We start from the raw sequence: 14044 nt of genomic DNA on the forward strand, positions 1-14044 counted from the left end.
GAGGGTGAGTAAATGATGACAGAATTATCTCTTAAGGTGTGTTTGATGGCCACAGAAATGAAAACAATGTTAATGTCTAGCAACATTATGTCTAGTGACACTTTAGTTTGAAATAAATTTATGATGCATACATAAAAATCCATCCGTTCTACAAACACCTTTCCATCACAACAAAACAGCTCCAGCAATGTAACGCATCAATATTCAACGTAAAATAACACAGAACACCAAAACTGACAAGCAAACTGAACAGAAGCCTATACACCAACTATGGACTAATACAAACACACTTCACACGACACAAACATCAACAAATAGTAACACATAAAAAAACTACATTTCACTGAGACAGAATGGAAAAAACTTTTATGGGTTATTAAATACAAAGACCTAGGAAGACAGAATTTCGGACAGGCAGAGCAGTGGGCAAACCTTAGATAAACTGGCAGCTTCATGGGAAGACTGCAGGACTGCCACAGGATCCTCAGGTGCTTTAGCCTGACGATGGCCGGAGAAAACCAAGACAGCAGGACATCAATATGCGTCATAAATATATAAATCCTCACAATGCAAATACAGATAAATGCAGGTAATAACTAGGAAGAATGAAAGAAAGAACAAACGTCTTGGTTACAGGTATTTTTTCTGCAGTTACGTTCTGTTCTGGATGTTGTGGTTTCTCTGGGTTGAGCATCACTTGTGGACCCTACAGATGGAGTCAAACAGGCTCAGTGATCAAAAAGTGAAACGAGACAAAGTGAACGCAATCGTGATTTTCATTTCCAGACAACGCACTCTTAAAACAACATCTGAATGTCTCTGTCACACAAGGCTTGGTTGGTACGAGACACACACCTGTTGGTTTGCAGCAGAGGAACTTTGGGATGTAAGTTTCCCAGCAGGAGCAGCAGAAGGTTTCGTTAGCCCCTTTACCTTCACAAACACCGTACATAAAGTGTCAATATGCCACATGAACAACACAACCATGAACTACACGACCACTTTAGAAAGATCTAAGATGAGCATCAATCCCTCAAAACCCCCTCGCGTGCAACGAAACCCGTAAAGCAATGACTCCTGACATCACCTGACAGCAAGTACAACACCAAAAAAGTCAACGCTCATGCAATATTAGCAGGCAGAGTGTTTAAAAGGAGAACCCAACCCTTTAAAAAGATCTTAACAATCATCAGGAGTTACATGTTACGTTATAGGAGGCATCCGTTTAATGGGGTTAAAATAAGTCAAAAATTCAATAACTGACGTGATAATGTTAGTTCCGATTTCATCTTTGCAGATTTTGTTTACACATATCCACTGACAACACTGAGCAACTGAGCAAACGTGCCTTTAAAAACCATCCATCAGAAACATGCGGTCTGTACCTCTGGCTTTCTAACAGCCATGATCCGTGGAGCAGGAATAAAGCCTGCAGGGGGCGCAAGTGGGTCGACTTTGGGCTTGGGGATAAACCCTGCCACCGGGGCAAACGGGTCTCGCTTTGGGGGTGGCACAAAGCCCGCCGGCGGTGCCAGGGGATCAGGTTTGGGCGTGGCTTGTGTGGAAGGGTTGGGTTTGGGAGGTGGGATGAACCCGGGAGGCGGAGCCAATGGGTTGGGCTTGGCGGCAGTTTTTGAACCAGAAGGAGGGCTCAAAGAATGTGGCTTTGGAGGCAGGAAGCCTAAAGGAGGGGCAAGAGGGTCAGCTTTAGAAGCAGGTGGACTAGACCGGGCACTAGGGGTGGGTGGTTTGGGTTCTTCTTTTGGCTCCTCACTTTCGTCATTCCTTTGTTGGCTTTCCACCTGCGTGTCTTTGCGTTCGGCAGCCCTCACACGCGAGCGATGTTCTTTCGTTCTCGCACGACCCATAAGGCTGGTGAGCCCGAAGGAGATGTCGTCTCCATCCTTGGTGTTGCCGGCTTGCAGGGGGCGACTTGCTTTAGGAACCGAAGTGGCTGTTTCTTCGGTCTTCTGTGCAACCAAGTTTACCCCTCTTCTTGCAAACGGGTCGGAGTCCAATGAGCCGTTACGTTTATTTGTGGAACCGTTGCTTCTCTGGTCTACGATCGGAGAACGCTGTCTGTTTGGTGCCGCCGGAGGCTCAGGCCCTCTCTGTGGCTCGGTGGCACCACTTACTGCTGCTTCGGATGTCTGACTTGTGCTGTTCTCACTGTCCGACTGTTCACATGACCAAGAACACACAGATGCCACCAGAAAATAAGAAAATGAATATAGAGAACCTTTCTGGCTTCCACACACAAAACAATAAACTTCCAAAAAGATGACAGATTTCCGATGGGTGCTGTTCTGAACATCAGACACTCTCAAACCCAGCAGCGGTTCTGAACACACGGAATACTTCAAGTTAAAAACTCTCTAATTCGCTTCTTTCGCATGAGCAGGTACTGTAAAGATCTTTTCTTAGCACACTCAGGCACACACTGACAGTTATTAAGGCCACTGCAGTGCACTGCTGGCTCAAAGCCCTCAAACACAACTCTGCAGAGCATCCACGTGGACCCTGCACTCCCACAGACAAACCTTATACAAACCAACTTATATCTTTATCAGCAAAGTTAACGAAGCAAATGAGACAGACCTTCATGTCTATCCTGAAGGTGATGACACTGGTACTCTTCCAGCTGTGCACAGCATCCCTTGCGCAACCGTAAGGCACAGAAGCGCTCTGAGAGTGACGGACCGGCCTCCAGCCCGGGAACTCCATGATGACTTGCAAACCTCACACGTTTGCTTCGGACACACATATACACACAAACATCTTCAGCTCAGCATCTTTTTCACGGTCTCGTTTCCCCCTCAGCTGCCCCTCCAGCTACAGCGGTGATAGGAAGAAGAGGGCAGAGCATGATTTCATCAGGCCCCGCCCACTGGAGTAAGCATCAGCACAGCTCCACACACCGACATCCAAGTATACAGTATAATTCTCACCTTCATGATTCTCTTATTAAGCTTCGATTCTTAGTTCACATTTCATGAATAAATTATTTTCCTAGTAACTTTATCTTCAAAGCTTGATTTCATCTGAATTAAGAGACGTTCTTTATAAAGCAGAAGATAAAGACACAAATGCACATTTCTCACTAACCCTATCTTTATCATTCCTGATGCTGCATGAAAACACTCCACATGAATTTAGGAGTGAAACCACACACCACAATAAAAAGCTCTGCTGACTGCTGGGACACGTGAGCTCGTCCGATCTCAGATCAGACACCCATCTGAAATCTGAGCATCAAAAACGTCACTCAAACACTTACACTGGAGCTTTTTGCACTCGGTACGTTTTCATCTTTCACCTGTAGGGAGGCAGATGCAGACAATAATACATTAAAACAAGAGATCAGATCCTCTTTGATGTTCTGATGGAAGTGACCTTTGACCTCTATCAGACTGGAGCTTTCAATAATCCTGTCAGACTGAAGAATCCTCTCTATCATTATCATTTACAAAAGGCCAATGGAACGTATACTGTGAAGTATTTTTACTGAAAGTGGACAAATCATTTAATAACTTGTGAAGACACTCATTTCGGACAAATAGGAACTTGTACTTTCCTTTTTCTCCCAAAATGAGAAACGAGATGAGAATGCCATTAGAGGACGAACACCTCAGCAGGTAGAACCTACAAGTGATGAGAGGAAAGAAGAAAAGAAGAAGAGGAAAGAAGAGGACAGGAGAGGAGGCGGCGAGATGGGAGGAGAGGGAGGCAGAGAGATCAACAGGTCTTCTCAACTGAGGTTTGGGGGTGTTAGGACTGGCGGTAAACAGGCGTGTGAGTTGCTATGAGAGGACAAATAGGGATGAAGATTAGATCTGTTAGACGGACAAAAAGATCACGACACCCACATTATGGAGCTCAAAAAACAAGGCAGGATGACAAAAAAGAAAGAGTTTCACATGCCTACAACGCATTACATTAAAAACTGCAAGTGTTCACTGAATGATAGTTCACCCAAAATGTTCATCAATTACTCACCCTCATGTCGTTCCAAACCTGTCTGACTTTCCTTCTTCTTCAAAACACAAAAGAAGATATTTTGAAGAACGTTGGTAACTGAACAACATTGCCACCCCATTGATTTCCATTGTATGGCCACAAAACCACCTAGACATTTCTCAAAATATCTTCTTTTGTGTCACAGAAGAAAGGGTGAACTAACCATTTAAGTTACAATGAACTATTCCTTTAAACTTAAATCACATTGTATCTGAACTTTCTTGGCTAAATTATAGACATATAGAGAGAGCAGGCTTAGGAAACAAGAAACAACCTGCCTAAAACACAGCGGTGCATTGCACAACAGTGAGGTTTGTTTAACAATCACACAAAACAACACTTCGAAATTAGTAAATCAAGCTTCTGAGACAAAAAAACTATTGGCAAAGCTCATTTAATGCAAAAACAATCAGTGTAAAAGTGCGGGTCAGGACAACAGCAGATTCTAACTAAGCCAGAACATTCACTATAAATAGAGCAAATGTGAAGAGGCCTCACTGGGAAGAAACCAGCACACACACACAAATGTCTGTCCAACGGCTTCAAACTCAAGATACCTGTCAAACACAAAGTGGACACATCAAATCTCCCGTCAAGTAAAGCAGGTGGTCAGGTAGTCATCCATGAGTAAACCAACTCAGCGCGAGGCAGAACAGCACAACAGAGAAATTGAGCAGCAGAGTGGGGTGGGCAACAGCTGCTGCAGGACACCGAGGCTATAAATAACCACGTACCCACACCCAAAACACACACACTGTCTCATTTCACTGTAACTGACAAATGAGGATCAAAGACACGAGCTTGCCTCTAAAATGTATTATTTTAATGCACTCATACTTTAGATACAAGCGCAAATTTAATCTTAACAGGGAAGACAGAAAACTGAAAAAATGCTGTTCCTTACACATCCACCAGTGGGCAGTATGTGCACAACTCTTGATAAGTGACGTTTTATTGGCCAAGCTTAATTAGTTGTGTTTGCAGAGTCAAACCGCAAGCATTACTATTATAACTGCTCATAAATATGTTTAGTAATATGAACTCATCGTCATTGTTGCTATGGAGAGATGAGTGTGATGCTTTTAGAGGAGGTGATCAGATTTATAACTTTCGCCAGGTCAAATAAAACAGATAAACTGAGGGATGCGAGCCATTTCTAGAGACCAGGGGGCAAATTAACAAAACATTCTTAAGAAGAAAATGTATTTTTATTAAAAATATTTGAGAACTTCTGTAGAAGGAACATTCTTATGAGCTTCCTATAATTTATTTTAAGAACAATCTTGTATGTTGTCTTAAGAACAGTTTCGAGAATCCGGCCCCAGAACATAACATTTCAATGAAAAGAAAATGTTGACCCGATTTATTCACCCTCATTCAGACTTGTAAAGACAGAATAAGATATTTTGAGAAATGTCTCCGGGGTGTTTTGTCCAAACAGTGGAAGTCAATGGGGTCCAATGTTGTTTGGTTACCAACATCCTTCAAAATATCTTCTTTTGTGTATGCAGAAGTCATACAGGTTTGAAATAACATGAGGGTGAATAAATGATGAAAGAATCTTCATTTCTGGGTGAACTATTACTGTAAAACCATAGGAATTCCCATCTAACAGATAACATCCCACCAATACAACCCAAATTATAATTTCCATCAAAACCAATACAATTCAGTGGTAGGTCTAAATTCGATTTAAGCCCCGCCCAGTAGCCTAACCGTTGCTATGGTAATGAATTGTAGCACCGCCCTCTATTAAAGCCTGGATGATTCTATTCTTGGCTGTTCTTGCTAATCCAATGTTTGCTAATACCAAGTGTTAATGCAGCACAAAAAAGTCCATACATCCATATACTGCGCTCCTAAAAAAAGGTTATTTTTCAACGGTTCTCAAAATAACCAGTTGTTTAAAATATTTTTCAAGTCAGTAAAAGCATCTTTCACCGAGTACCGGTGTCAAAGTTTTTTATGAAACCATACAGCCTGATAAAGAACATTTGATGTTATTTTAAAGAGTGTGCACGTACATTAAGAATGATATCAAATCTTGGATAGTCGGAGACAGATCTAAGCACGGCAAAGAGCCACTGACTTTGAGGACATTGTATACATATCAACTCTGATGGCAATAAGGGCCAGGGCATCACCGGTACGACTGAAGGTGGAACCACTATCAAACATTTTTCTGAAAACTACAGACTGATTTAAAGACCTACTCGTACAGTGTTGCACAAAGATGCAAAAAACCAGATGTTTCTCTCAAAAACATCCGGAGGGCGTCGCCCTGCGGACAGATAACAGCAGCATGTCTGGTCTCGCTGCTTCTCTCGGTGCAGTGATTTCCATAACATTTACATTATGACTTTGAGGAAAGTGCATGTTATGTAAGAGTCAGATTACAATGTGTCACATGCTAAATGTAGACATCAAAACAGTGGGTAAGTAACAAAATTGTATGTAATTTTAGTCTTTAAAAACAAGAAGCAATATGTATGTCAAGGTATGCCAAAAATGTGCTATATTCTGATGAACTGATAGGCCAAAAAATGTATTCTGGATAAATGGACAAAAAGGTCACAAAAAAAAAATGTAAATTCATTCATCATTTACTCACCCTCATGTCATTCCAAACCTGTATGAATTTTTTTCTTCTGCAGAACACAAAAGAAGATATTTTGAAGAATGTTGGTAACCAAACAACATTGACCCCCCCATTGATTTCTATTGTATCGACGCAAAACCACCAAGACGTTTCTCAAAATATCTTCTCGTGTTCCACAGAAGAAAAAAGGAAACTGATTTTGAACGACATGAGGGTGAAAAATTATTCATGTATTGGTAAACTGGCAGAGACAGAAACCTTTCTGTGCCAACTGCCAAAATGCTCTCAGCCAGAGCTCAAAACCTGCTAAACACAGCTTTGCACAGCCCCGCTGCCAAATACCAGTGCAAATCAGCTCAAAAACATCAACTGGGTATCGCGCTGAGCTTCAGATCCAACCAGGCAATCCAAATCAGGCTGATCGTCGGCCTCTGGCTTGAACTGAAGCCACTGCCTAGACACCCGTGGAGGGTCGAGTCTGCTCGCTGCCCAGCACCAATGTTAGACTTATTCAAATGAGCACTAGTGGGAAACTGACAGCCAAAGAAAGAATTCTGGGTCACCAGCCAGGAAAAAGTCAAGACAAAAAGGAATACATAACAGAGATGAAGGGCATTCAGACATTGATGACAGTGGACAGACACTTCCTGTATTCAGTGGATGACCTGCAGCCAAGATAATCCGTTACATAATCTAATCTAATAGAGCCATTCACTGACGGATTGTTTCAGAGCAGTAAGAGGACATTCATAGTCCGAAGGCTGCCAAGACCCCTAAAAGAGAGCCGCTGAGCCCCCCAAAAATCGTACAGGACAGTTTCTGCAGAAATACAATGGGGGATATTAAGAAAAGAGGCATGCTGGGTAAAGAGGATGATTGACTGTTTATGAATTGGTTTGTGAAATGCATTGCAGTTCGCTTAATGCATAATGTTATGCAAACGCCAACCTCAAATTTAAAGGGCCATTTTACAGCATTTACTAATCGAATACTTTTCAAAAATGTCGCATTACAACCTAAATAAGTTTGTCATTCCAGCATGACCTGAAAATATTTCAAAGAACATTTTGTGTGCTTTAATGGAACCAATAAAACCTGACTTATTTGATTAGTGACCTAAACCTTAAACATGTCATTGTACCTCACAGTCTTTCTTTGTTTTACATTTTTTTACATCATAATCCTCAAACGTTCAGGTTGTTTGCGAGGTTAAATTCGATTTTGAATCTTAGATTTCCAGCCTTGACTTTTGAACCCATAGTTCATCGTCAATCATCAGGGTGGTTCACGTTTATGAATAGGTGTTGAAATATAAACAAGGGTGGATTTTTGCAGATTAGCGAGCTTTGTTACACACGTTACAGTACGCCTCATTTTAAAAGAGCAAATAAGCTTTTCCATGATATGGCTCCTTTAAATCAAGCTCATCCAGTACCTCTCTGTCATTAAGTGCATCATAGTTCCCAACAGTCACACACACAAAAGCCTGATAAAAGCACACAGATTCATTCAGTAGGAGACCAATCCCGCGGTTAAGAGGACCGGACAGGGTGCAGCGATACAGTGTCTTCATAAGTGTTGTTATTCTCACAGAAATGCAGCTGAAACCCGTTTATCTGGTAACCATCAGCACGAGCATTCAAAAAAATCACAAGTGCTTCTCGTCTCATTAAGAACCGTCCCGTCGTTGGAAAATACCTGACATACTATTGGCACACAGCCACAAGCATTCAATGACATATGAGCACCTGCTATTGATTTCTATGTCTGATTATAAACAGGGTTAATTTATACTTTTAATCAAGTCAATTACATTATATACTAATATTAAACAAGCCTACCCAGCAAACACAGAACGTTCCACTAACGTTAGTTTTTGGTTCCCTTTTGGTTATTTTTTGAGAACTAAAAATAACGTTCTAAGAACGTTCTTTTCCGGTTTTATTTTTTTGCAACCAGAAAATAACGTTCCCAGAACGTTGCAGGCTGGGTTTTTTTTAAATAACCAGAAAATAACGTTCTGGGAACCAAAAACTAACGTTAGGGGAACGTTCTGGGAACCAAAAACTAACGTTAGGGGAACGTTCTGGGAACCAAAAATTGTTTGCTGGGTATTAATCACAAACATTTGTAACATTTGTCTACATTATCTAAAGTTGTTGTAACTTCCCTGTAAGTAAACATAAGATGCCTTTCAACCCACAGAAATCAGTTTTCAATTGAGTTTGTTAAACCGTCTGAGGAACTAAAGGCTGTTTACAGGACGTGTGTTTCTGTATTCTGTGTTGGAAAATGCATCTTGAGACCCCTGTGTTCAGATTTGGAAATGAAGGCATTTTAATTACAACATTCATTTCAACAAGTAACCCATCCAGCCTTCCACAGTGGCACGCTTTAGATTTCTGTAGAAACTGAATCTTTATATAGAGTAAGTGCTTCTAGGCCAATCCCAAATATGTCAGGTCTTTTTCTGTATTCTGAGTGAGAATGCTTTAAAGTGGGACAGTAAAAACCCCAGCGGGACTCCTGCCCCCAACAAACTGGGCCCACTAGGCAGGTTAGATATCTCCTATATGATGACATCATTCAACTAAAACTGAAGACATTGAACAACATTTTAAATCATTTTACTGTGTATCCCAATATTATTAATATAGAGTATTAGTGCTTTTAAAAAAGGTACTGAGTGAAATGCCCCAGATTTTGCACTTGTCTAAGTGATGTGTTCTCATTTCTTACTGTAATCTGAGGCAAAATCTAGGGCTCATAAATGCTTCTGCACATAGGTTACTAGCCTGTATGATTAAGGCCCAGGATTTTGCAACCAGAGGGGTCTGTAAATAAAATATGTTGTATAAAACAAAATTTTCGTTGACATTTCATGACAGGGTTTTATATGTTAACATTAGTTAATACAAAAGCTAACATGAAAAAACTAGCGTTTAGATAACGGTCATGTAATTCTAACACCAAGTTGTTCAAATGAACACAAGTTAATGTATTATGAACTAAAATAAACACAGTATATTTATATTAATCCACATTCGAAATGCTATAAAACCAAATCCAATCTTATTGCATGCTTCTTTACAAAAAAACGTTTTCCACAACAAAGATGTTAAAGATTCTTTATGGCCAAAACGGTTCTTATTTGTGAAGCACGTGTATACATGATAGAAATTGACTAAATTTTATAATTGTAATATCTACCCAAAGCTATTTTGCATTACTTTACACCTGTTAACACATAAAAGTGAGATCCAGTCCCATATGGGTGGTGTTCTGAAATAACACACAGACTTTGACACTGATATTTCTCTGGTTATCCATTAGCAGAAAGTGTGTAAAGAGCCGAGATCTGTCCACACACACACAAACACACACACACACACACCCATTCAAACATGAGCAAACCACCACTACAACAGGTTTAGCTGGAGTGATCACTGACTCAGACCAGCGCTGGGGTCATGTGACCCACACTCATTTGATTGGCTTGACCAAAACGTTCCCTTTAAACATCAATGACTTCACATAGTGCCCTGATTCTGTGTTGAGCTTGATCAAATGAACATGATAGGGTTTAGACGTCACAGACGATTTGAGAACATTATTATAATTCAGTAATTCAGCCAGGACGTAATTAAATCAGAACAAGTACATTCAGTTGAACAAATTCTAAAAGAGATGAGAAAGTTTGATTTTAAACTGTATTCCTATCCTTACTGTCTCAATAACCCTCACAGTCTTAAAACGTATGTATATTTTAACAAAAACGATATCCAACACAATTTCATGACTTTAGATCAATTTAGTTTTTTTCCATTGTTTGCTCAAATGTCAAGCACTAAATCAAGTGTAATCATCATTGTGACTTTCTACGTGAGCTTGCAGCATGTACTTACTTTATGAGACAATGGGAGCTGAAGTCTTGAAATATCAGAAGAATCCTGATGACAGACGGTTAAGTGAACAAACAGAGCTGGCGTCACAGGTCCGCCTCAACCCAAACTATCTGACCTTATGATGTACAATTACGTAAATAATATCAAAGACATATTTAAGATCAAAACATTCATGATTGAGGACTTAACAACACAACAGTGCCAAACCAAACTGGAAACAGAGCAAAGGAATTACATCAGATTTTTTGTTACTGTGATGTGGCCTTATTTTCTCTTATCCTTTTATAAATGAGCAAATATCATAAAACACTCTAAATCATAGAGTTTCTTTAGACTACTTCGGAAAACAAAAACAACATTGGACCAGAAGAACTTCCTGTTTCAGTTTTTATGTGTGAACAGAATACAACCAACAGAATATTAATAACCGAATCGAAATCTTCAGATTTATATATGTAAGCTTAAAAAAGTCAAATAAAGAAATGAAACCATAAGTGCTTCTTCTGGTACAGTGTTTACATGGAAGTGGTCTTTTTAACGGCATTCAGCACATCAGTACGGACAGATACTCTATCTATAGTGTTTTATCTATTTGTCACATGTTCAGCTCATACCATCCTCCATTAATGGCTCAACACAGAAACAGATGCATTATGGGTAGGAAAGACAAACCCTTCAAGCAATCTCAGAGAAACTCTGCACTGATGACATCAACAGCAACGGCCTTTCAGTTTCAACAGGAATGCAACATATTGCTCTGAATTCACAGAATACCTCAAGGCTGTAACCGATCTTTTGCTTGGGAAGTTGCTGATCATACAGAACATACCCATAAACTATCCGTTTACCTCATAGTGTATATGTGACAGTAACAGTACTCAACTGTTAAGGTCACAGACGCAACACACACTTGCATATCTCAGGTACACACTCACCTCGCAAACCTCCCGGTCGCGGCTTCTGGTGTTCCTCAACCAGCATCGGCTTAACTCGCTCAACTCCACAATAGGCTGAACCTTCAGACGTACCGTCTCTCCAGACTGCCTGATCATCTCCACAATCTCATCTCTGTTTTTACTTTCCACGTTCTGTCCGTTGATCTCTACGAGACGGTCACCTGGCACCAGACCCAAAGTGGGGTCCTTGTTCCCAGTGCCGGGCTCTGCAAAGTGGACCACCCTACGGGAGGGCGACCCATCGGGTTGCTGGTCCACCACAACGGTGCGACGAAGAGAAAAGCCGAAATCACCCGTGTTGCGTCGTGGAAGTTCCAACTCTCTGGGCGCGGGAACCTGCGGAGGTGCCAAAGCAGGCAGGCGCAGATCTGCTGGGAATGTTCTCTGCAGCATCTCAGGGATCTGGACCTTCTTAGTAGGGGAAGTTTGGTGGAACGCATTAACCTGAAGGAGCTGTGGATTGAATGGTTTGACCTCAACGAGAGGTGAGGGATTGGCAGAGTTCTGAGCTGACGGCGCGGTAGACACGGAGGGACTTGGCTCTTTGCTTTTTTGTGAGAAAGAAAGACGCTTTATGATTTGGCCAACTTGGGAGTTTTGCTTTGCTGGGGATCTAAGTTTGGCCACCTTTTCCTTGATAGATGAAGACTGGTGGCTATCTTTCTCCCCTTGGATGTCATTGACAGAGCTTGCGGCAGTCATGTGACCTTGAGTTCCGACCTTCCCGGTGTCAACATCTGTCAGGCTGAGCTCTGTGTTTCTCACCACATTGACTGGGATGGGACTGGAAATCTCCAGCTTCCCTTTTGATTCCCGTTTAGAACTGCTGCGATGAAGGTTGAAGAAACCTCTCCTGACGCTCATTTCCTCTAAACTCTTCAGCTCAGCCTGAGACATCCGTTCTTTCTTTTCCTTCTTCTCCTTTTTCTCCTTTTTAGCACCATCTTTATCTTTTTTGATTAAATGGAACATGATTTGACCCAGATAAGGAATCCACAAATGAGATGTTAGTATTGACAATCAATGTTGGTATTCAGTCATTCCTAGCACCACTTCCACATCACCAAGACCACATCGGCAACAGCTAAAGCCCACCTGTTCAACACAAAACATTAGTTGTTTGCAATAAAACACATATTTATATTAATCAATATAAAATAAAAATACACTTTCATTGAACGCATATGATCTGTACAAGCAAACTGTAATATATTATGTATAGTGTATGCACGCTATATCCATTTTATCTATACTTTCCCAAAAATAAGTAAATAAATCAATCACCTAACCATCAATGATATTTGTTTCTCTGTGCTACTGTGGAAGTTGTGCTTGTATAAACTAAACCACATAATTTATTATACAAAAAAATAAACGTAATCGTGACAAAAGCCTCGCGCGTGACGTAACACGCTGTCATTGGCTGTTCCTACCTTTCCTAACAGGTAAGCTATAGAGAAAACGGCTGAGAGGTACACGGCTGTTTCTAACAACAACGATAAATACAAAATCGAATAAACAATGGAATAGCTATTATATAAGAGAAGCGTATCTCCAACGGTCTTAAATCGATGATTTTGAATGATCATCCGAACAAAGCGAGTTCAATAAGTCACTTCCTGAAACTCATCTCCAGCTGAACGCTGAAACGCACCCTGTCTTCCTCATTCAATGAAATTAAAACTCTTATTTGGGAACCAAAACCGTATTTAACACTATATTTGTACATCTGTGGTGCAAGAACTGTTGATCTCAGCAGAACCGCATCTGTCATTGGACTTTCGCTTCGTGTAAAACTACATGCAACTGATTTAGCTTTCAATATAAATCTGCATTCATGCCAATATTGCATTACATTACATATTCGGCATTCATATACAATCATGCCTTGATTTTGTATTAAATGTATCACATCATTTGGCTTTGGGAATGTTTTGCTGCTCGTAATGAGCTTCTAAGCCTCTTTATTCCGCATTCACCCAACTGACAATCTGATCAATTGTACAGAGGAATACAAACAATGGTTGATAAAGAGAAAAAAAACCTTACCGTTGAAACAGTGCTGAAATACTCTGGCGATACCCGGTGCGCAAGAGACTGCTGCACCGGTCCGGTGGAAACGCTTCTGGAGCGTCTGACGGTCAGTGGGACGCGCTCACCGGCTGAGCGCGCACCCGCGCACTGACCCCTGCTGGATTCGAGTTTCCCTTCTGCATGACTGAGGTGCTTTGGAAACTTGATAATACTGTTCAGTGTTCTGGTTGACATACTGAATGCAACATCAAGTTAAACGTGTTTTATATGTACATATTTTACGTATATAAGCGTGAGGGTACACATTAACAAAAAGTTATTCTGCAAGCTGCAACCTAATGAGAATATTTTATATACGAGTATCTAATATATACCTGTTTTAAGAATTCAATCATACCACCTACTCTTGTTGTGAATAAACACTTAAGTTCACAAACATATTGGCTATTAATGACAGCTCTTCTCTTGTCGCTCATTTGGGTTGTGTAATTTTTGGAGTCATAGCGCCCTCCTCTGGACAGCAAACTTTTGTA

The 14044-nt window shown here is 40.8% G+C and overlaps 1 protein-coding gene across 1 annotated transcript in view; it reads right to left on the bottom strand.

Annotated features, from left to right (window-relative positions):
- myo18aa (myosin XVIIIAa) overlaps positions 1–4706 on the bottom strand; it is a 29056-nt gene extending 24350 nt beyond the window's left edge. Inside the window, 7 exon segments of the mRNA XM_057320891.1 lie at positions 433–498; positions 635–706; positions 856–933; positions 1386–2177; positions 3278–3315; positions 3574–3642; positions 4575–4706. Coding sequence (XP_057176874.1) covers positions 433–498; positions 635–706; positions 856–933; positions 1386–2177; positions 3278–3315; positions 3574–3613 — 1086 coding nt within the window. The 5' untranslated portion in view covers positions 3614–3642; positions 4575–4706.
- Between the last annotated feature and the right edge of the window lie 9338 nt (positions 4707–14044).

This window comes from Triplophysa rosa, linkage group LG22 (genome assembly GCF_024868665.1).
Source record: "Triplophysa rosa linkage group LG22, Trosa_1v2, whole genome shotgun sequence".
Lineage (NCBI taxonomy): Eukaryota > Metazoa > Chordata > Actinopteri > Cypriniformes > Nemacheilidae > Triplophysa > Triplophysa rosa.